The sequence below is a fragment of the Felis catus genome, chromosome B1 (genome assembly GCF_018350175.1).
Source record: "Felis catus isolate Fca126 chromosome B1, F.catus_Fca126_mat1.0, whole genome shotgun sequence".
In the NCBI taxonomy this organism is placed as follows: Eukaryota; Metazoa; Chordata; class Mammalia; order Carnivora; family Felidae; genus Felis; species Felis catus.
Window position 1 is genome coordinate 199,711,955 of NC_058371.1, and position 19,353 is coordinate 199,731,307.

The 19,353-nt window shown below is 44.0% G+C and overlaps 1 protein-coding gene across 10 annotated transcripts in view; it reads left to right on the top strand.

Annotated features, from left to right (window-relative positions):
• STK32B (serine/threonine kinase 32B) overlaps positions 1–19,353 on the top strand; it is a 391,794-nt gene that overhangs the window by 324,743 nt on the left and 47,698 nt on the right. For 8 of the 10 annotated variants that reach the window (XM_019829756.3, XM_019829759.3, XM_045056598.1 and 5 more), the window contains one exon: positions 7,410–7,499. The exons of the other annotated variants lie outside the window; for them this stretch is intronic. In XM_019829756.3, the coding sequence (XP_019685315.1) occupies positions 7,410–7,499 (90 nt within the window). The remainder of the gene's footprint in view (positions 1–7,409; positions 7,500–19,353) is intronic. 10 annotated transcript variants of the gene reach the window in all.

Below are 19,353 nucleotides of genomic sequence, written 5' to 3' on the forward strand. Positions count from 1 at the left end.
ACATTGGAGGGCCGTGGAGGGCTGGGGGGGAGAGGCCTGAATCCGTCTGCTATGGACGGAATGCTGTGCCCCCCACCCCCTGCTTAGAATTCATATGTTGAAGCCTTAACCCCAATGTGATGATCCTCAGAGCTGGGGCCTTTGGGAGGTAACTGGATCTGGATGAGGTCATGAGGTTGGAGCCACCACCATGGGATCGGTGCCCTTATAAAGGGAGGAAGAGGACGGAGCTGTGCCTCTCCACCATGTGAGGTTACAGCAGGAAAGCAGCCATACAAACCAGGAAGAGGGCCATCACCAAGAACCCGACCGTGCCATCACCCTCGCCTCAGATTTGCAGCCTCCAGGACTGTGGGAAATAAATGTTTGATGTTTCAGCCCACTCCCCACCCCCACCAGCCTATGATATTCTCATAGGAACCTGAGCAGACAAGACACAGTCAGAGATGCCACCCCCTGTGGTAGTGAGCTTCCTGTTGGTGGAAGGATACAAGCAGAGGGTAGATGCAAAGTCTCGGGGCAGGTTTTGAAGGATGAATGAAAGTCTGCGAGGCAGAGGAGAGGGCCGAGCATTCCAATTGTGTCAAATGTGTGAGCTCCCTTGCATTCAGAGAAAGGAGGGAACCTTGGCTGCTGCATGGCTACTGATTGTTGCTGCCACCATTAAAACTTGTGCTGATGGGCCTCACACAACATCTTGAGCTCCTTCTCTTGCTGAGCTTTGAATGTTTTCGATTTATGGAAAGCAAATAGCCTGAAACTCAGTTCATATTTGCCAAGTTTCTCGTAAATTTCCATTCTCCTGGGAAGGAACCCATAGGAGACCTCATATGGCACTAATTTTCACTTTCCCACATCTTTACTCGTTTGTTAAAGGAAGCCCAGTAGGGAGTTACAGCTCATCAATTAGCACTGTTGGGGGCGGAGGGGAGGGACCAGAAAGTGGAATTTGCTGTCTGTCGCACCTGCTGTGCGTGAGTCCCAGGTGAACCTCAGCAGGCCTGCCCAGAGCCCTCGCCCGCCCCGCCCCTGCAGAGGGCTGTCTGGTGCAGGTATGCAGGGGGCAGCGTGGGGCAGGGGGCAGCGTGGGGCAGAGGTAAACGCTCACCGACCAGGATGAGGCCTGAGACCAAGTCCAGCTTCCTCCCAGATCAGCTGTGTGACCTTGCACAGCACACTGGCCTCTGGGACTTAAGGTTACTCTCCTGTTAAAAAATGAGGGTAGTCAGACCTTCCTGACAAGCGTACTTCAAGGCTTACCGTGAGGTTTGGCACCAAGTCTGTTCCAGTCATGCGACCCTAAAAACCAGTGGCTCAAACTAGACAGGCTGCATTTTTCTCTTCCCCACTTTGGTGCTTGGCCCCATGTCCATTCACAGCAAAGCGATGTTCAAAAGTGAGTTGGATATGTGGCTCCTTCTCAAAACCCCCTCACTTGGAGTAAAAGCCACTGTCGTCTCCCCGGCCCTGGAGTCTTGCACAGTCTGCCCCACCCTGCCCTGTCTGAGCTCCTGTCCCCCTTTCTCTCTCAGGCGTCCTCGCTGGCCCCTCGGAGGGGTCTGTACGTGTCTCAGCTTCTGCCAACTACGGTCTTCCCCTGATGGTCCAATGGCTTGCTTCCCCCTCAACCCCTGTCTTCTGGTCTTGTTCAAATGTCACATTCTCAGTCCCTAACTGCTGTGTTTAGTGCTTACAGCTACCCCATGATGTACTTACTAATATTAGTTCCACTCACCAGATGAGGGACTGGAAGCTTCCAGAGTGAAATAACTTGCCCGAATCTCTTAAGTGGCTGTGTCAACCATGATGCCCAGCCAGTCATGTATGGCAAAGAGGAACTCAAATAGTCCCAAGCAATGAAGGGTGTTTTTCAGCTTATACAGCTGAAATCCAGTGGAATATGGCTTCAGGCAGGGTTTGATCAGGCTCTGGCACCATTTCTCATCTATGCTTGCAGCTCTACCTTCTCCATGGGTAGGCTTCATCTTCAGACTACCTTTCTGTATGGTAGCAAATGGCTTTTAACAGTTCTGGGGGTCATATCCCCACCTTATACTGGCCAAAGACAGAATATTACTTTAGGTACCTCCTGAAAAAAAAAAAAGAACTGAAAAGTTTTCATTTCTTGAACTCCCTGGAAAATTATCTCCCCAATTTTTAGGTCATATGCATAATCCTGAGTCAAATGCTAAAGTGGAGGGGAAGGTCAACTTGACCCAAAGCCGGATGTACCAGGACCAGTAATTGCTAAGACAGGAGGTAGGAGTGACCACAAACAGCATATGCCTACCAAAGGAGCCCAACCACTGGTTCTTAGGCAACCCAACTCCCAAGGCTATGTTCTTAACCACTCTGCTCCAAGCCTCTTAACAAGGGAAAGAATGCCATCATTGTGTGCAGATAATGTGCTTCTATGCCTACAAACACCAAGACTCCACTTCAAGAGCTATCATTAAGAGACAAATGAACTGCTTTCCCAAGACTATAAAATAAAACAAAATGGAAGTTCTTTTTTCTCTCTGTTAGAAGTCCATGATGTTCAGAGGGGCGGAGCCTCCTTCTATCTTGTTCCTCATCTGTGTGGCAAAGGATGTTCTCCCAAACCCACGTAATAGGCAAATGGAAGGAAGGTGGGAGGAAGGAGGGAATGAGAATTCTTTCAAAGGAGATATCCTGGAAGTTCAAATATCATTCTGCTCGCCACCCTTTGGCCGGAAGCTGGTCCTGTAACCACAGCCAGCTGCAGGGGGGCTGGAAGCCAAGCCTTTAGCGGGGTAGCCCTGAACCCAGCTACCAATCCTAGTGCTGTCTGAGAAGGGAAGATGGGATTTTGAGAGATAACCAAAGCTTTTGTGATGGAAGATTAACAGAGAAGCCAGTTGGAGATGAGGAAGCAAAACCCAGTAGCTTTTCATTCTACCGAAAACAGCCAGGGAGAAAAAGAAACGGAAAATACCCTCGTTCAAAAAAGTGACCAAAACTACGTAATACCTGTCTACAAGCGAATGTACCCAGGAATTTACAGAGCGTAAATGAAGAGAACACTCAACATATTTTGAAGGAATCAAGCAAGATCTGGATGAAAAGCCGGGCATGACCCTAGGTGGAAAAAGGACGTGTCCACACTCCTCAAACGAATGTATACGTTAATGGAATTCCCATCACACTTCATGGAGGGATTTCCTAAAACCGGGCACAACTCGCCTCAGAAGAATAAATGCCTGAGAGTCACTACAAAAACACTGGAAGGAAACACGAGTGCAGGTGAGGCACTCCTATAGAATACTGTAACAGCCTACACATCTACTGTAATTAAACTGATTGAGTCCTGGCCCAGCGATAAACAGTAGGTCAGTGGAACACAAGAGAGAATCCATAAGCCTATCTTTGTATATGTAGAACTTGATAGAAAATGAGGGTCACATTACAAGATATTGGGAAAGGTGAAATATTTCAACAAATATTGGTGAGACAACCGGCCATCCATTTGTAAGAAATAAAACTAGAATGTTACAACAAATTATTCTATATGATTGGGAGATTTTTTTTTAAATTTTTTTTTTCAACGTTTATTTATTTTTGGGACAGAGAGAGACAGAGCATGAACGGGGGAGGGGAAGAGAGAGAGGGAGACACAGAATCGGAAACAGGCTCCAGGCTCTGAGCCATCAGCCCAGAGCCTGACGTGGGGCTCGAACTCACGGACCGCGAGATCGTGACCTGGCTGAAGTCGGACGCTTAACCGACTGCGCCACCCAGGCGCCCCAATTGGGAGATTTTTTTAATGTTTATTTATTTAGAGAGAGCGCAAGTAGAGAAGGGATAGAGAGACACACACAGAATCTGAAGCAGGCTCCAGGCTCTGAGCTGTCAGCACAGAGCCCGACACGGGGCTCTAACTCACGGACCGCGAGATCATGACCTGAGCTGAAGTCAGACGCTCAACCGACTGAGCCACCCAGGCGCCCCTGGGAGATTTCAACACAAAAGATCTAGAAGTATTCTAAGAAAATATAGAAGGTTGTACAAAATATTTGGGGGTGGAATAGGTTTCTGGAAAATTAGAAGGACAATATACTCAAACTATAAAATTAACTTATTATTATTTAAATTTTTAAAACTTTCATGTGGCAAGAGGTACTGTCAATAGAGTCTAAAGACAACAAGCTAGGAGCAAATATTTGCAGTACACAGAGCACAGTGTAAATGTGTCTAATAGACACAGCTCTTGTTGAAAATTGATTAATAGGGTCTGGATGGCTTAGCCGGCTGAGCGTCCGACTCTCAGTCTCAGCTGGGGTCATGATCCCAGAATCATGCGATGGATGGAGTCCCACATCGGGCTCCGTGTTGAGCGTGGAGCCTGCTTAAGATTCTCTCTCCCGATCTCACAGCTCGTGAGTTCGAGCCCCACGTCAGGCTCTGTGCTGACGGCTCGGAGCCCGGAGCCTGCTTCGGATTCTGTGTGGGTCTCTCTCTCTGCCCCTAACCCACTCGCATTCCGTCTCCGTCTCTCTCAAAAATAAGCATTAAAAAAAATTGTTTTAAAAGATTCTCTTTCCCTCTGCCCCTCTCCCTGCCTCTCTCTCAAAATATTTTCAAAAAAAAATTTTTTTAAAGAAAATCATTCAGGATTCTAGACAGTTCCCAGGGAGTTGGTAACTGATCATGTGAGAAATGTTCAGCGTCGGAGCGCCCGGGCGGCTCAGTCAGTTAAGCATCCAACTTCAGATCGAGTCTTGATCTCACCATTCAGGAGTTCGAGCCCAGATCGGGCTCTCTGCTGTCAGTGCAGAAGCCTCTTCTGATCCTCTGCCTCCCTCTCCCTCTGCCCCTCCCCTGCTCATGCTCTCCATCTCTCAGAAATAAATGAAAACATTAAAGAAAAAAAAAACCTTAAAAAAATGTGCAGCCTCATCTGCAGGGAGATACTATTCCTCGCCATGTGATTTGCAACAAGTAAAATCATTGAGAACAGTGCTGGTAATGCACGGAAATACTCACTCCCATATCCTGTTTAGAGTACCATAAATGACAACTTTAGAACATAATATGCAAACCCTTTGATCCTGCAGTCCCACTTGTGGGGATTTATCCGGTCAAATGAAAGTATCTGTATGTATATAACGCTATGCTCAAGACCGCTAGGGCCGATACAGTCACAAGACAAACAAGTAAGTGACCCAAACTGCAAACCTATAGGGCGATTGGTGAATAAAATATGATATAATCACACTATGGGATGCTTTGCAGCTATAGGGCCGCAGTTTCTTATTTGAAACTCTTGGGGCCAGATATGTTCTCATATCTCGGAATTTTTCAGCTTTAAAAATATATTTATGTTAGATAACATATACTTAGCAATATGAAAAGAATATATGTCTGATAGATAATAATACTTAAAAGCAACACATAGTATATATTATATATATAGGGGTTAAATGAATCACCAAGGGGGATCAAATATATTTGGTAATCCAATATATTAACATTTCAGAGCAAAACATGAATATTCACTGTAAGTGGAATAAATAGAACTAGGAAGGGAAGTTTCAGGTCAAGTTTTATCACCGAGTAATCATCAAAATTATTGGATTTCTTTCCAATGGAGAACAAGGGTAAGGCCGTTGAGGACAGACCTATGTACATAGACCTGTGAATGGAAAGATGTCATGATGCGTGGCTAAATGCAAAAGTAACTTCTGGAACAGCCCATGGACTTTGATCTCATGACTGTAAGGACAAACCAATGTGTGTGGAGACACGTATGCAGAAAAGGGAGAAAGGACAGAGAACCAGGTGACTCCGTGTCCGATGCTATCAGGCGCGCGTCCCAAGTGAGCCTCATGGCACCTGCTCTGGCAGGTGTCTGTGCACCTCGTGGGGGTTCCCTCCAGGCCCTCCCAATGTCAGTTTTCTGTACGCAAGCCACTTGGGTGTTTAAGTCCCAGCATCCCGAACACAGCTTTCAGGTGTGCAAATCCAACCATTTTTCACATGATGTGATGACAAACAGAGAAATGCGATTGCGTTTATATCTGGTATTCAGGGGTCTCAGGGTTGGCTCTGGTATGTACCAAGTTCCCCGGGAGGCCAGTACTAACTGTCAGAATGCTACTCTGTCCCTCTCACCCCCTTCCTTCCCTGCTACTCTTCACCCCCTTTACCCCACATCTCCTGTCTCCTTCCTTCTCGGTCCTTCTTACTTCCTTCTCAGGCTTCTTAAACACTTACGTATGGGTGCGCCCAGCCTCTCTGTGTCCCGTCTGCTGCCATGACTTTAGGCTCGATGGAAGGTGGTCTCAAATCCCCAGCCGCCTCCCCACTGGATTCCTCAGGCCCCCACTGACCATAGCAAACAGCAGAACGAGAGTGTCCTCTGGGCATGAAAACCCTCTCTCCACCCTCTCTCCTCACCATGGCCACTCAACTTCCTGGGTGAGGGAGTCCAGACTGACCCCTTTCATTTATTTACCGTGAGTTTTTACTCTCTGGGTCAGTGCCTCCAAACTTTTAATCCATAAACGTTTGCATCGTGTCCTCATTAGATTTGTTTACTTAAAAGTAATATGCATGTATCACCAAAAACTCACATTGTAAAACTGGCAGAGGGGCGCCTGGATGGCTCAGTTGGTTGAGCGTCCAACCAACTTTTGGCTCAGGTTGTGATCCCAGGGTCGTGGGATCGAGCCCTGCATCAGACTCCACACTGAGCGTGGAGCCTGGTTGAGATTCTCACTATCTCTCTCTCTCTCTCTCTAAACAAACAAACAAGAAAAAAAAACTGGCACATCACTGAGACATTTTTTGTGTGTATGTGTATATATACCTACACATTCAAATGGTATTAACGGTCTCCATGTTATTAATTAAATTCTCAAAACTTATTCATCTTACAGCTGAAACTTTATACCTTTGACCAAACTCTCCCTATTCCTCCCAACCCCAGACCCTGGCAACCACTTTCTATTCTCTGCTTCTGTGAGCTTTTTTTTTAATGTAGATTCCACATAGAAGTGATTCATTGTGTATTTGTCTTTCTCAATCTGGCTTATTTCATTTAGCATGTGATATCCTCAGATCTATCCATGTTGTCAAAAAAAAAAACGCCAGGATGTCCTCCCTTCTCATGGCTGCATGGTACTCCATTGTTTATACACACCACATCTTCCTTATCCTTGCAGCCATTGGTGGACCTTACATTGTCCTAAATTTGTCTAAGTTTGTCTACTGTGAATAATGCTGCCCAAACTAGACATTTTCAAAGTGTCAGATAAAAATAGTATTCTGTGTAGAAGTTCTAATATGTTCTTGTACCCACCATACAGCCCACAGCTTCAAGTAGACAAGGAAATAGCCCAGCCGTCTGCAGCTCTTGCTAACTGGGGTTTCTGTTTCTCTATCTCCAGGACATGTTCACATCACAGACTTCAACATAGCGACGATCGTGAAAGGAGCAGAAAAGGCTTCCTCTATGGCTGGGACCAAGCCCTACATGGGTGAGTGTTCCAGGCCCCTTTGGGGTGTTGTAGGCCCAGTGCCTGAGGCATCAGCGTTCCTGTGCTTCACCCCCACCCCCACGCCTACCTGCCACCCCCACACCAGGCCCCATCCGCTCCTGGTAGGTGCCAGGCACTCTCACACTTTTGTCTTTGCTGTCTTCCCTGCCAGGAAGACCTTCTCCTCCTGTGATTTCTAGAGGACTCCTACCCAGATAGAAAACCTTGCTTCAGGGGGAAAAAAAAAAAACAGACAAAACCATTTTTTTCTTTTTTATTAATGTCCAGTGATGTTGCCAAAATATAACTTTGGTATTGGTCATGTGGGGTCTATATTCTTAGGTACACAGTGTTTTTCCAATGTGTTTTTTCAAGTTGGTTTTTCTTTAAGACCTTTGATGGAAGTATCATTTTTAGTAAGCATGCTATCTCCTTACTTTGTTTTCTCCAGGGACACCTACTGTCTGAATGTGGGGCCTTTACAAATCTTCAATATTTTGTGATTTTCAAATATTTTGTACCTCTTCCTTTATTTGTTTAAAACTTTCCTCATTTTTCTCTTTCTCCTTCTTTTAAAGATTATCTGTTGTGTTTATTTGCTTTGTGTGCTTTCTAGAAAAATATTTATTACAGAAGTAATTTTCCCTTTATTTCTATTTTTTTCCTGAATTTTCTTGCCTGACTTCTGAGTTTTTTAAATTCCAATTTATGTTGTTCTTTCATGTCTTGCATAGTTTTCTTAATGTCTATATCAATTATTAATTCTTAATGTCTATATGAGTTATTGATGACTGTGTAGCAACGCAAGTCAAAACTTAGTGGCTTATATCATGTTCACGGATTGGAAGAATTACTACCGTTCAAATGTCCATACCACCCAAAGCAATCCACAGATTCAGTGCAATCCCTATCAAAATACCAATAGCGTTTTTAATAGAACTAGAAGAAATAATTCTAAAATTTGCATGGAACTACAAAAGGCCCCTGAATAGTCAAAGCATTCGTGAAAAAGAAGAAGAAAGCTGGCAATATCACAGTCCCAGATTTCAAGCTATACTGCAAACTGCAAACTGCAGTAACCAAAACAGTATGGTACTGGCACAAAAACAGACACAGAGATCGATGGGATGGAATAGAGAGCCCAGAACCAAACTCACACATACACGGTTAATTAATCTATGACAAAGGAGGCAAGAATACACAATAGGAAGGTGACAGTCTCTTTAACAAATGGTGCTGGGAAGACTGGACAGCTACGTGCAAAAGAATGAAACCGGACCCCTTTCTTACATCATTCACAAAAATAAACTCAAAATGGGTGAAAGACCTAAATGTGAGACCTGAAACCATAAAACCCCTAGATGAGAGCACAGAGAAACACTGGCCATAACAACATTTTTTTGGATAGGTCTTTTCAGGCAATTAAACTATTGGAATTACATCAAAATAAAAAGCTTCTGCACAGTGAAGGAAACAATGAGCAAGATGAAAAGACAACCTACAAAATGGGAGAAGACATTTGCTAATGACATATCTAATGAAGGGTTTGTATCCAAGAACTTCTATTGTTGTATAATGATAATGATTCCATTAAAAATGGGCAGAAGGCACGAATAGACATTTTTTTCCAGAGGAGACATCCAGATGGCCGACAGGCACATGGAAACATACTCATCATCACTCATCATCAGGGAAGTGCAAGTCAAAACCACAATGCGATGTTACTTCACACCTATCAGAATGGCTAGTAACAAAAAGACAAGAAATAACAAGTGTTGGTGAGGATGTGGAGAAGGAGTCCTCATGCACTGTTGGTGGGAATGCGGACGGGTGCAGCCGCTGTGGAAAACAGTATGGAATCTCCTCAAAAAAAATCAAAACTAGAACTACTATATGATCCAGTAATTCCAGTGCTGGATGTTTACCCAAAGAAAACAAAAACACTAATTCAAAAACATATAGTCTCCCTTCCTGGAGTGCGACATTATTTACAATAGCCAAGATACAGAGGCAATCTAAGCGTCCACCGATGGATGAATGGATAAAGAAGATGTGGTGTATATACACAATGGAGTATTACTCAGTCATAAAGAAGAATGAGATCTCACCATTTGCAACCACATGGATGAGCCTAGAGGGTATTATCCTAAGTGAAATAACTCATAGAAAGACAAATACCATATGGTCTCATTCATATGTAGAATCTAAAACACAAAACAAATAAACAAGCAAACAAACAAAAGGCAGAAACAGACCCATCATTCAGAGAACAAGCTGATGGTTACCAGAGGGGGAGGTAGATGGAGGGAGGGGGAAATGGGGGAAGGGGAGGGGGAGGTACACACTTCTACTTAGGGAAGAAATGAGTCACGTGATGAAAGGCACAGCATAGGGAACATAGTCGATGGCACTTGCGTAGCGTTGTATGGTGACGGGTGGTAGCTATACTCATGGTGAGCACAGCATAACGTGTATAGCATTGTGGAATCACCTGAAACTAATGGAACACTGGGTGTCAACTATACTTCAATGAAAAACAAAGAAAGGAAGTTTGGAGATGACAAAAAAAATAAGTTTGGAGAATGATAAATGAACATTGTTTTAAAAAACACTTAGTGGCTTGGAGGAGTGACATCGTGCTGTGTCTCACAACCCACCATTTGCCTGAATGGTTCCTCTGCTGGCTTAGGCTGGGCTCACTCATCCACTGGGGCGGGGGGGGGGGGGGGGGGGGGGGGGGGGGGGGGGGGGGTCCACTGGGGGCGGAGCTCAGCTAGGACAGCTGAGTTCAATGAGTCTTTCTCCATGTGGTCTTGCATCACTGGGGGGACTGAGTGAGCTTGCTCACGTGGTGGCAGTGGTTTCCAGAAGGAGAACCCACTTCCCACATGCTTTCAAGCTTCTGCTTGTTTCACATTTCCTGACATCCAATTGACCAAAGCAAGTCACATGACCACGACCAGAGACCATGTGGGCGGGGACTGCAGGGGGCATGGATACCAGAAGGGCTGACTCATTGGGTAACCATTAGTGAAACAACCAATCACATCTTTTAATGCTTCTGAAATAGTAGGTCCCGGTTTTCCTCTGTTTTGAGATGGAGGGTCGTGCATCTTTCTGATCCATCGTCAATGTTAAGTGAGTTATTCTGTTCTTTATTTTCTTTCCTCTTAGGATAACTTTGCCTGCAATTTGACTTCGATACCTTTCTGTTTCTTCATTTTAATGTGAAATTAGTTTTCCTGAACTTTTGGATGATGATGTGGTTCAGGCGAACTTTTCTTTTCTTTCTTTCTTTTAATGAGATGTTTATTTATTGGGGCGCCTGGGTGGCTCAGTCGGTTAAGCATCCGACTTCAGGTCAGGTCATGCAAGATCTCACAGTTCATAGGTTCGAGCCCTGCGTCGGGCTCTGTGCTGACAGCTCGGAGACTGGAGTCTGCTTCGGATTCTGTGTCTCCCTCTCTCTCTGCCCCCCCCCCCCCCGCCATCCTCTGTCTCTCTATGTCTCTCAGAAATAAATAAAAACATTTGAATTTTTTTTTAATTTATTTTAAGAAAAAGAGCGCAAGCAGGACAGGGGCAGAGAGAGAGGAGAAAGAGAATCTTAAGCAGGCTCCACACCCAGCACAGAGCCTGATGCAGGGCTCGATCCCATGACTCTGAGATCACGACCTGAGCCAACATCAAGAGTCAGACACTCAACCGACTGAGCCTCCCAGGTGCCCCCAGGGTAGCTCTTCTAATCGAACATCTTCTGTTGTTTTCAAGAGTGTCCAAATTCACTGGGACTTGCTATCTGGGACTTCCTGATCTGTTCTCCTTCCCCACTTTGATCTGGAACATCTCTTTCTTTAGTCTATGGGGGCCCCTGTCCCACTGAGCTTTTGATTCCACTTTCAACAGTTTCTCCTTGAGGCTTCTTCTAGAAGGGAGCTCCAGCTGGACGACAGACATTTGGGGTCCCAGACTGACCTGCCCCCACAGAGCACTGGACTGGACAGGCTCTTCCAGACTTTAGCCACTGTTCTCAAACTGGCCAGCTAGGCCTTCCAGGAAATTCTTGCAGGCTGTGTTGGCGCTCTCTGTTCTCTAGCCCATCATATCCAGTCCTGTGTCTTCTCTGTTTCCCTCTGTTCAGAAATCACTACCACAGGAGTCTCGTCACTATTGCCGGTTTGTTTTCACGCACTTACATTTAGGGACTTGTGGGGAGACAACTTAGTTTTGTAGGAAGTGTCACGCATGGGTTTTGGCTTAGCTGTTTATCTGCTCTGTCAGTTCGCATGCGTCGATGTGTAGAGATTCAAAACTATGTCATCACCTCCGAGAATTCACTACGTGTGTCGTTCATCTTTTATTTATTAAATAAGTGAAGTTTGGCCACAAATAATGGTAAAAATAGTCCTTCTTAGTATTTGCTACATGCCCAGCCATTGAGCTAAGTGCTTTCCATCCAAAGTCTTATTTAATGTCACAAACAGGCACAATTATTCATTCCCATTTTAGAGCTGAGGAAAGACGTCAGTGACGAGGGTCAGACCCACGTCAGCGTGAACACCAGAAGGCATGCATTCAAGGGAGCCTGTTCACTTCAGATGGTCCCCTTGGGACGCTGAATCTTCACACCGATACGGCTTTCACTGTTGAAGGTCTTTCTGAAATCCCTTTACAGAAGGTTCCAGAGCTGAGGCTAGTCTGTCCAAGGAGGCCACTGACTTAACAAATGGGTGGGAGAACAGGAGTGGGAGGGATGTTAAGGCTGCCTCCCAGGCTTCCGTCTTGCACAGCGAGGTAGACTATAGTGATGTCCTCTGTGTGGGAAGCACAACGGGGCCCACAAGTGTGTGGGGTTCCAGGAAATTGAGTTTGAAATTGAGGTGTCTGGGAAATGCTGTCCAGGCTCCTGGAGTGATGTGGACAGGATTGTGGACTGGGGAGTTACCAGCACTGAGATTCGGCAGAGCCGAGGCAGTGACAGGGTCCCCCAGGGAGGACGCAGAAGAGAGGAAGAGTGCCAAGCCTGAGGCCCAGGGGACACCATGCCAGGAGCAGCCAATAGAGCTGAACGAGCCATCATCTCCAGAAGGGCAGTGAGGAGGCAGAAAGGACAGTAGGAGAAATGTGTCCCACTTGGAGCCGCCTTCGTAACCCTGTAAGTTAGTTCTGACTTCCTTTAAGCTATTCCCCAAAAAGCAGACTGATCTCCAGGAGTGTAGACCGTAGGCCACAGGAGAAATTCAGGTTAGTATTGTACCGGCCCTTTCTTCTCTGCCTCTGCTCCATCGCCATGCATAGCAGACTTTCCGGCACCTCCTCAGAGATGCCACCGGGCCTGCCCCAGCCTCATTCCCTGGCTGCCCAGTGATGTCCTCGCTCCCAGCCTCTGGGGAAGCAGACAAGTGGTGACCCAGCTGGCCACTCTCCACAGGGGCCCCACGTCCAAAAGGGAGAAGAAAACCAACACGTATTGTGACCCTGCTACATGTTTGTCATTGCAATTATCTATTTATTTATTTTGAGAGAGAGCGAGCACAAGCAGGGGAGGGGCAGAGGTGGGGGGAGAGAGAGAGAGAGAGAGAGAGAATCCCAAGCAGGCTCTGCACTGTCAGTGCGGAGCCCAATGCGGGGCTCGAACTCACACACCGTGATATCATGGCCTGAGCCGAAACCAAGAGTTGGACACTTAACCACCTGAGCCACCCTCAGAAGATCCATGTGAGGTTTCTACATCTCTCCATTGTATAGATGAGGAAGCTGAGGACCAGGGAGGTTGATTCACCTACCCAGAGTTACACCGCTGGCAAGTCAAGGAGCCAGAATTTGAAGCCACGTCTGTTCGGATCCAGAGTCCACACTTTTGCCCCATACCAAGCTGCCTTTTGACTTGGAGTTCCTGCATTGCAAAGCCGTATTTCTCAGACAAGACAAAAGTCTATCGTCCCAAGTGTACGTGGGATTCGGGGCTCCTGGTTTCCTTCTATTTAAAGGAGCTTCAGCCCTATGTTAATGAACACGTGAACAGGAGAGTTTTACGGGATTTAGCGGGCACAACTGATTTACCCAATGGATCTATTTTCAGACACCATGGGAGTTTACTGGGGAGGACGGGGTGAGGGAGAGAGCTCTCTCAATAAATTCAAACCCTACAGCTCCCACGGCTGTAAACTCCTGAGGTCGAGTGGCAGCTTGGTCGATTTTGTTCACTTGCGTGACTCAGTTCAAAGGCCCAATAACAAGCTCCCAGGATGTTCCAAACACAGATTCAGAGAACAGGCTGATGAGTAAGCTCCCAGAGGTTGCTCATGAAGGATGATCCTGGAAGAGGCATTTGCATGGAACTGAATTTTCATTAATTAAAAGAGCAGATGGCACTCACAATCAGAGAAAAATAGAAATCACTCTGAAATGTGCCAGATTAGGAGTCAGAAATGTTCCAGCGGCCGCCCGGGGCTTCAGAGTTGATTCATCTGCGGTGAAATGAAGAGTCAAGTGTTCACTCAGCGAATATTTACAGAACATTTAGGAGATGCAGGGCTCAGAGATGAGTGATGTTCTCCGGGGCCTCGGAGGCTCCCCGGCTAGTGGGGCAGACAGACGCGTGGGCACAGGTGTAAACAGGACCCTGTCAAGACAGATTCCTGCAGAAGGTGACAATCTGAGTTAGACTCTGAGGGTGCGCTCCGAGTTTGCCTGTTCGGTGAGGACAAGGAGAGGCCGTTTCAGGCAGGGGCAACAGCCAGGGCAAAGGCACAGAGGAGGCAACAGCATGGTGTAGGGGGGAAATACGCAATTTTATTTTTTTTTATAGCTTACGGAACAAGACGGGGTGAGGTGGGAACCAAGATGAGGGTCTTGAGTTGACAGTACTCAGGCCAAAGATGAGGGTCTTGAGTGCCATGGTAGGGACTGCGGAACGAGCTGAAAGCCAGGAGTGGGCCCAGGTGAAGTGTGGCCTCAGCGTGGGGCAGTCTGGGTGTCTCACACTAGTGGCCGATCTCGTTACCCAACATATGCACGTTAACATGCTCAACACGGCGAGTCCTCAAGAAGTGTTGGCCGCCAGACCAACTGATAGTTTCCTCATCTGAGAGATGGGGTGGATGGTTCGCAATCTGCCTTAGTAAATTGTCTGTGAAGATTTCGTGCCGTGGCTGTAGAAGGCACGTAACGTAATGCCTGACAAACAGTAGATGCACACTACTGGTAGCTGGTAGCGTTATTGTTATTATTTCCATTATTTCTATCGTTATTGTTTAGATGGTTGATTATTTGGTATCAGCTTAGCATTGGGAATCCAGAGCCTGGATTGGGAATCCCCTTGCCTTACGGAGCTCACAGTCTAGCGGGGAAAACGGACCCTTGTCCTGGTTCACGATCAGAGCAGGGTTGGCTGGAGGACGCTGGGTGCACTGGGGGACCAGTGCCGGCACTCACCAAATGTTAGTTCCCTTCCCCAGGAGGCTGCAGTGAGCAGACAAGGGTGGCTTTGGAGCCATCATGATGATGGGAGTATGTTTCTTGTTGAAATGATTGAGGCTAGTGAAGTTTGCTGACTCTTGTGTCAGAGGGAGTAACAGAGCCAGCATTCAGACCCAGGCCAGTGAGGCTCCAGTGCCCAGTGTCTTTCCTGAGAATTTGTCATTTATTCATCCATCCATCCATCCATCCATCCATCCATCCATCCATCCATCCAACAGAAATCTATTGAGCACTTTCTATGTGCCAAATAGTGTTCTATGGCTACAAAATACATCTGAGAACAAACAGATAATTTTCCTGCATGCATTGGCTTGGCTATTTGTAAAGTAGATAATCACTTTAAAAATCATCAACCTGATAAATCTGTAGTTCGAGATGTTTACTTTTGAGTAACAATTTTCATGCAGGAAAATACACTCTTTTAATGTACAGTTCTGTGAATTTGGACACAGACAGTCATATAAGCACCACCGCAAGAGAGTCTAGAATAGTTCCATCACCCCCAAAATTCCCTCATCCCAGTCCCTGGCAACCAGTGATCAGTTTGGACTATTCCAGAAAGTCATAGAAACGGAGTTGTATTGTCTATAGCCTTTCAAATCTGTTTTGTTTTCCTTTTTTTTCCACTTCAAATGATGTATTTGAGATTTATCCATGTATCAGTAGCTTTCCTTTTGATTGCTAAGTAGAACACCACTGGATGAATATACATGATTATTTCATCCATTCACCAGCTGAAGGACTTTTGAATTGTTTCCAGTTTTACATAATTATGTATAAAGCCACTGTAAATATCGGCATTCAGGTTTTTATATGAACTTAAGTTTCCATTTCTCTAGAATAATTAGCTAGAAGCAGGATTGTCGGGTCATATGGTAAGTGTATGTTGAACTTTCTGAGAAACTGGCGAGCTGTTTTCCAGGATGACTGGACCATTTTACATCCCACAAGCAACGTATGAGGGCTCCAGTTGCTCTAGATCCTCACCAGTGCTGGTTATTATCCTGTGGTTATTGTTGTCCTATTAATCATTCTATTACGGAGGTGGTGGTTCTAATTTACAATTCCCTAGTGACTAATGGTGTTTTACATATTTTCATTTGCTTATTTTCCACCTAGACACCTTCTGTTCAAATCATTTGGCCATGATTCGGCCATAGTGACTTTTCTTAATCAAGCTTTTTTGAGAATTCTTTATATATGCTGCATATTAGTCCTTTATTAGATATCAAGTTTTGCAAAAATTTTGGCCAGTCAGTAGCTTGTCTTTCTATCACCTTAATAGAATCTTTTTAGAAGCAGAGCTTTAAATTTTGATACAGTCCAATTAAAAAAAAATGTGTTGATTGTGTATTTGGTGTTGTATCTAAACATCTTTTCCTCACATGAGGTCACAGAGATTTTTTTCCCTTTGTTTTCTTGTAAACGTGTTATACTTTTGGATTTTCTACTTAAAGCTACATGCATTTTTAATTTAGTTCTTCATATGGTGTGAGGTGTGAATCAAGCTTCATTTGCATCCAGCTGTCCAATAGTTCCAGCATGCTTTGATGAAAAGACTGTTCCTTCTCAACTGGGTTGACTTTGCAGTTTGTCAAAACTCAATTGGCCATAAATGTGTACATCCGTTTCTGGATTCTTTCCTGTCCCATTGGTCTATTTGTTTATGCCCTACCTGAGATCATACTTTTCCCCATACCTTTACAATAATCCTTGAAATCAGGTAGGGAGAGTCTTCCAACTTTTTTCTTCTTTTGAAAATCATTTTGGCTATTCTAGATCCTTTCCCTTTTCACTAAAACTTTAGAATACACTTGTTAATTTCTACAAAAACAAAACAAAGAAACCTCTGGGTTTTTGTTAGAATGGCACTGAATCTACAGATGAGTTTAGACAGAAGTGACACCCAAACAGTGTGGAGCTTTCCAACCACAGAGTATCTCTCCATAGATTTAGGATTTCTTGGATTCTTCCATCAATATAGTTTTCAACGTACAGATTTTGTACATATTTTTTTACACTTATACCTAAGTATCTTATGGATTTTGGTGCTATCCAAATGGTACATTAAAAAAAAAAAAAACCTAGTTACCATCTCCATTCATCAGCAGACGGACACTTGGGCTGTTTCCATAACTTGGTTATTGTAGATAATGGTGCTATAGACATGGGGGTGCATGTAAGATGTGGCATATATGTTTACAATGGAGTATTACTCAGCCATGGAAAAGAATGAAATCTTGCCATTTTGCAATGATGTGGATGGAGCTGGAGAGTATTATGCTAAGTGAAACAAGTAGGTCAGAGAAAGACAAATACCACATGATTTCACGCATCTGGAATTTAAGAAACAAACAAACAAAAAGCAAAGGGAGGGAAAAAAAGAGGGAGAGAGGCAAACCAAGAAACAGACTTTAACTACAGAGAACTAATGGTCACCAGAGAGGAGGTGGTTACAGGGATGGTTGGAATAGGTGATGGCGCTTAAGGACTATACTTACCATGACGAGCACTGGGTGTTGTATAGAATTGTTGAATCACTATATTGTACATCTGAAACCCATATTATGCTGGATGTTAACTAACTAGAATTTAAATAAAAACTTTAAAAATTAGTTATCAATCATTAATTACTGATCTATAGAGATACAGTTGAGTTTTGTATGTTGACCTTGTATCCTGCAACTTTGCTGAACTCACTTCTCAGTCCTAGCAGCTTTGGCAGTAAATTCTCTGGGCTTTCTATGTAGGTAATCATGTTTGCAAATCAGGGTAGTTTTATTTCCTCCTTCCTAATCTGCATGCCTTTTATTTTTCTTTTGTCTTGTTGCTGTAGCTAGAACATTCAATACACTTGGCCTTGATCCTGATCTTAGAAAGCATTTAGTTTCTTTACTGTTATGTTGGTATTAGCTATAAGGTTCTTTGTAGTTAGTTATTCTTTACCAGGTTAAGGAAGTTCCATGTATTTCCAACTTTCTTGGGGTTTTTAAAAATCATAAATGCATGTTGAATTTTGTGAAATATCTTTTCTCAACCCACGGAGACACTCATGTGGTTTCTATAATCTGTTGAAAGATATTGACTGATTTCAGAAGGTTGAACTTTCCTTATATTTCCATAATAAATCTCACTTGGTCATAAGGTATTTTCCTTTCTATATAATGATGGAATCAGTTTGCTAATGCCTCATTTACAATATTTACCCCTAGCTTTATGAGTTTTTTAGTTTTCTTTTTCTCGTAACATCTTTGTATGATTTTGGTACCACAGTAACACTGGCAGTGTAAGTTGGGAAATGTTCTGTCCTCTTCCACTTCTGGAAAAACTGTGTAGAATTGGTATTCTTTCTAACATATAGAATTGGTAGAATTGGCCAGTGAAGATATTTGGGCCTAGAGTTCTTTACAGGAAGCTTTTAAACTATGAATTCAATTTCTTTAATAAAGATGGTCTATTCTGTTTATTTCTCCTTAAGTCAGAAGGAGAAAGTAAATATTGGTTAGGATTTGGTCATTTACGTCTTTCAAGAAATTTCTCCATTTCATGTAACCTTGCAAATATTTGGGCTTACAGTCATTTGTAATATCCCCTGGTTACCTTTGTAATGAGTGTAGATTCGGCAGTGATGTCTCCTCTTTCATTCTGGAATTGGTCATTTGTGTTTTCTCTGTGATTTTCCTGGTCATTTTGGTTAGAGGTTTATCACATGTATTCATCTTTTTAAAGAACCAGTTTTTAGTTTCATTGATTTTCTCTGTTTTATTGATTTCTGCTCTGATCTTTTTTATTAACTTCCTTCTGCTTGCTTCGGGTTTAATTTGTTCTTTTTATTTTTTTTAAATGTTATTTATTTTTGAGAGAGAGAGAGAGAGAGACAGAGCATGAGCCAGGGAGGGGCAGAGAGAGAGAGGGAGACACAGAACCCGAAGCTGTCAGCACAGAGCCCGACACGGGGCTCGAACTCACAAACTGCGAGATCATGACCTGAGCCAAAGTTGGATGTTTAACCAACTGAGCCACCCAGGCACCCCTATTCTTATTGATTTTCTGTCTATTTATCATTAAGTGTTGAAATCCCCAACCGTAATTGTGAATTTGCCTATTTTTCTTTGCATTACAGTTTTGTCTCACATAGTCGGATGCTCCGCAGTAAGGTGTGTACATTTTTAGGATTACTACATCTTCTTGCTAAATTGTTGCGTGTGTCATTACATAACATCTTCTTCCATGTTCTGAAGTCTGTTTTTTTTCAGTTGGCCTTAAATGAACTTTTTAATGTTTGTTTATTCAGTTATTTATTTTTAAATATATTTATTTAAATTCAGGTTAGTTAACATATAGTGTAATAATGGTTTCGGGAGTAGAATTT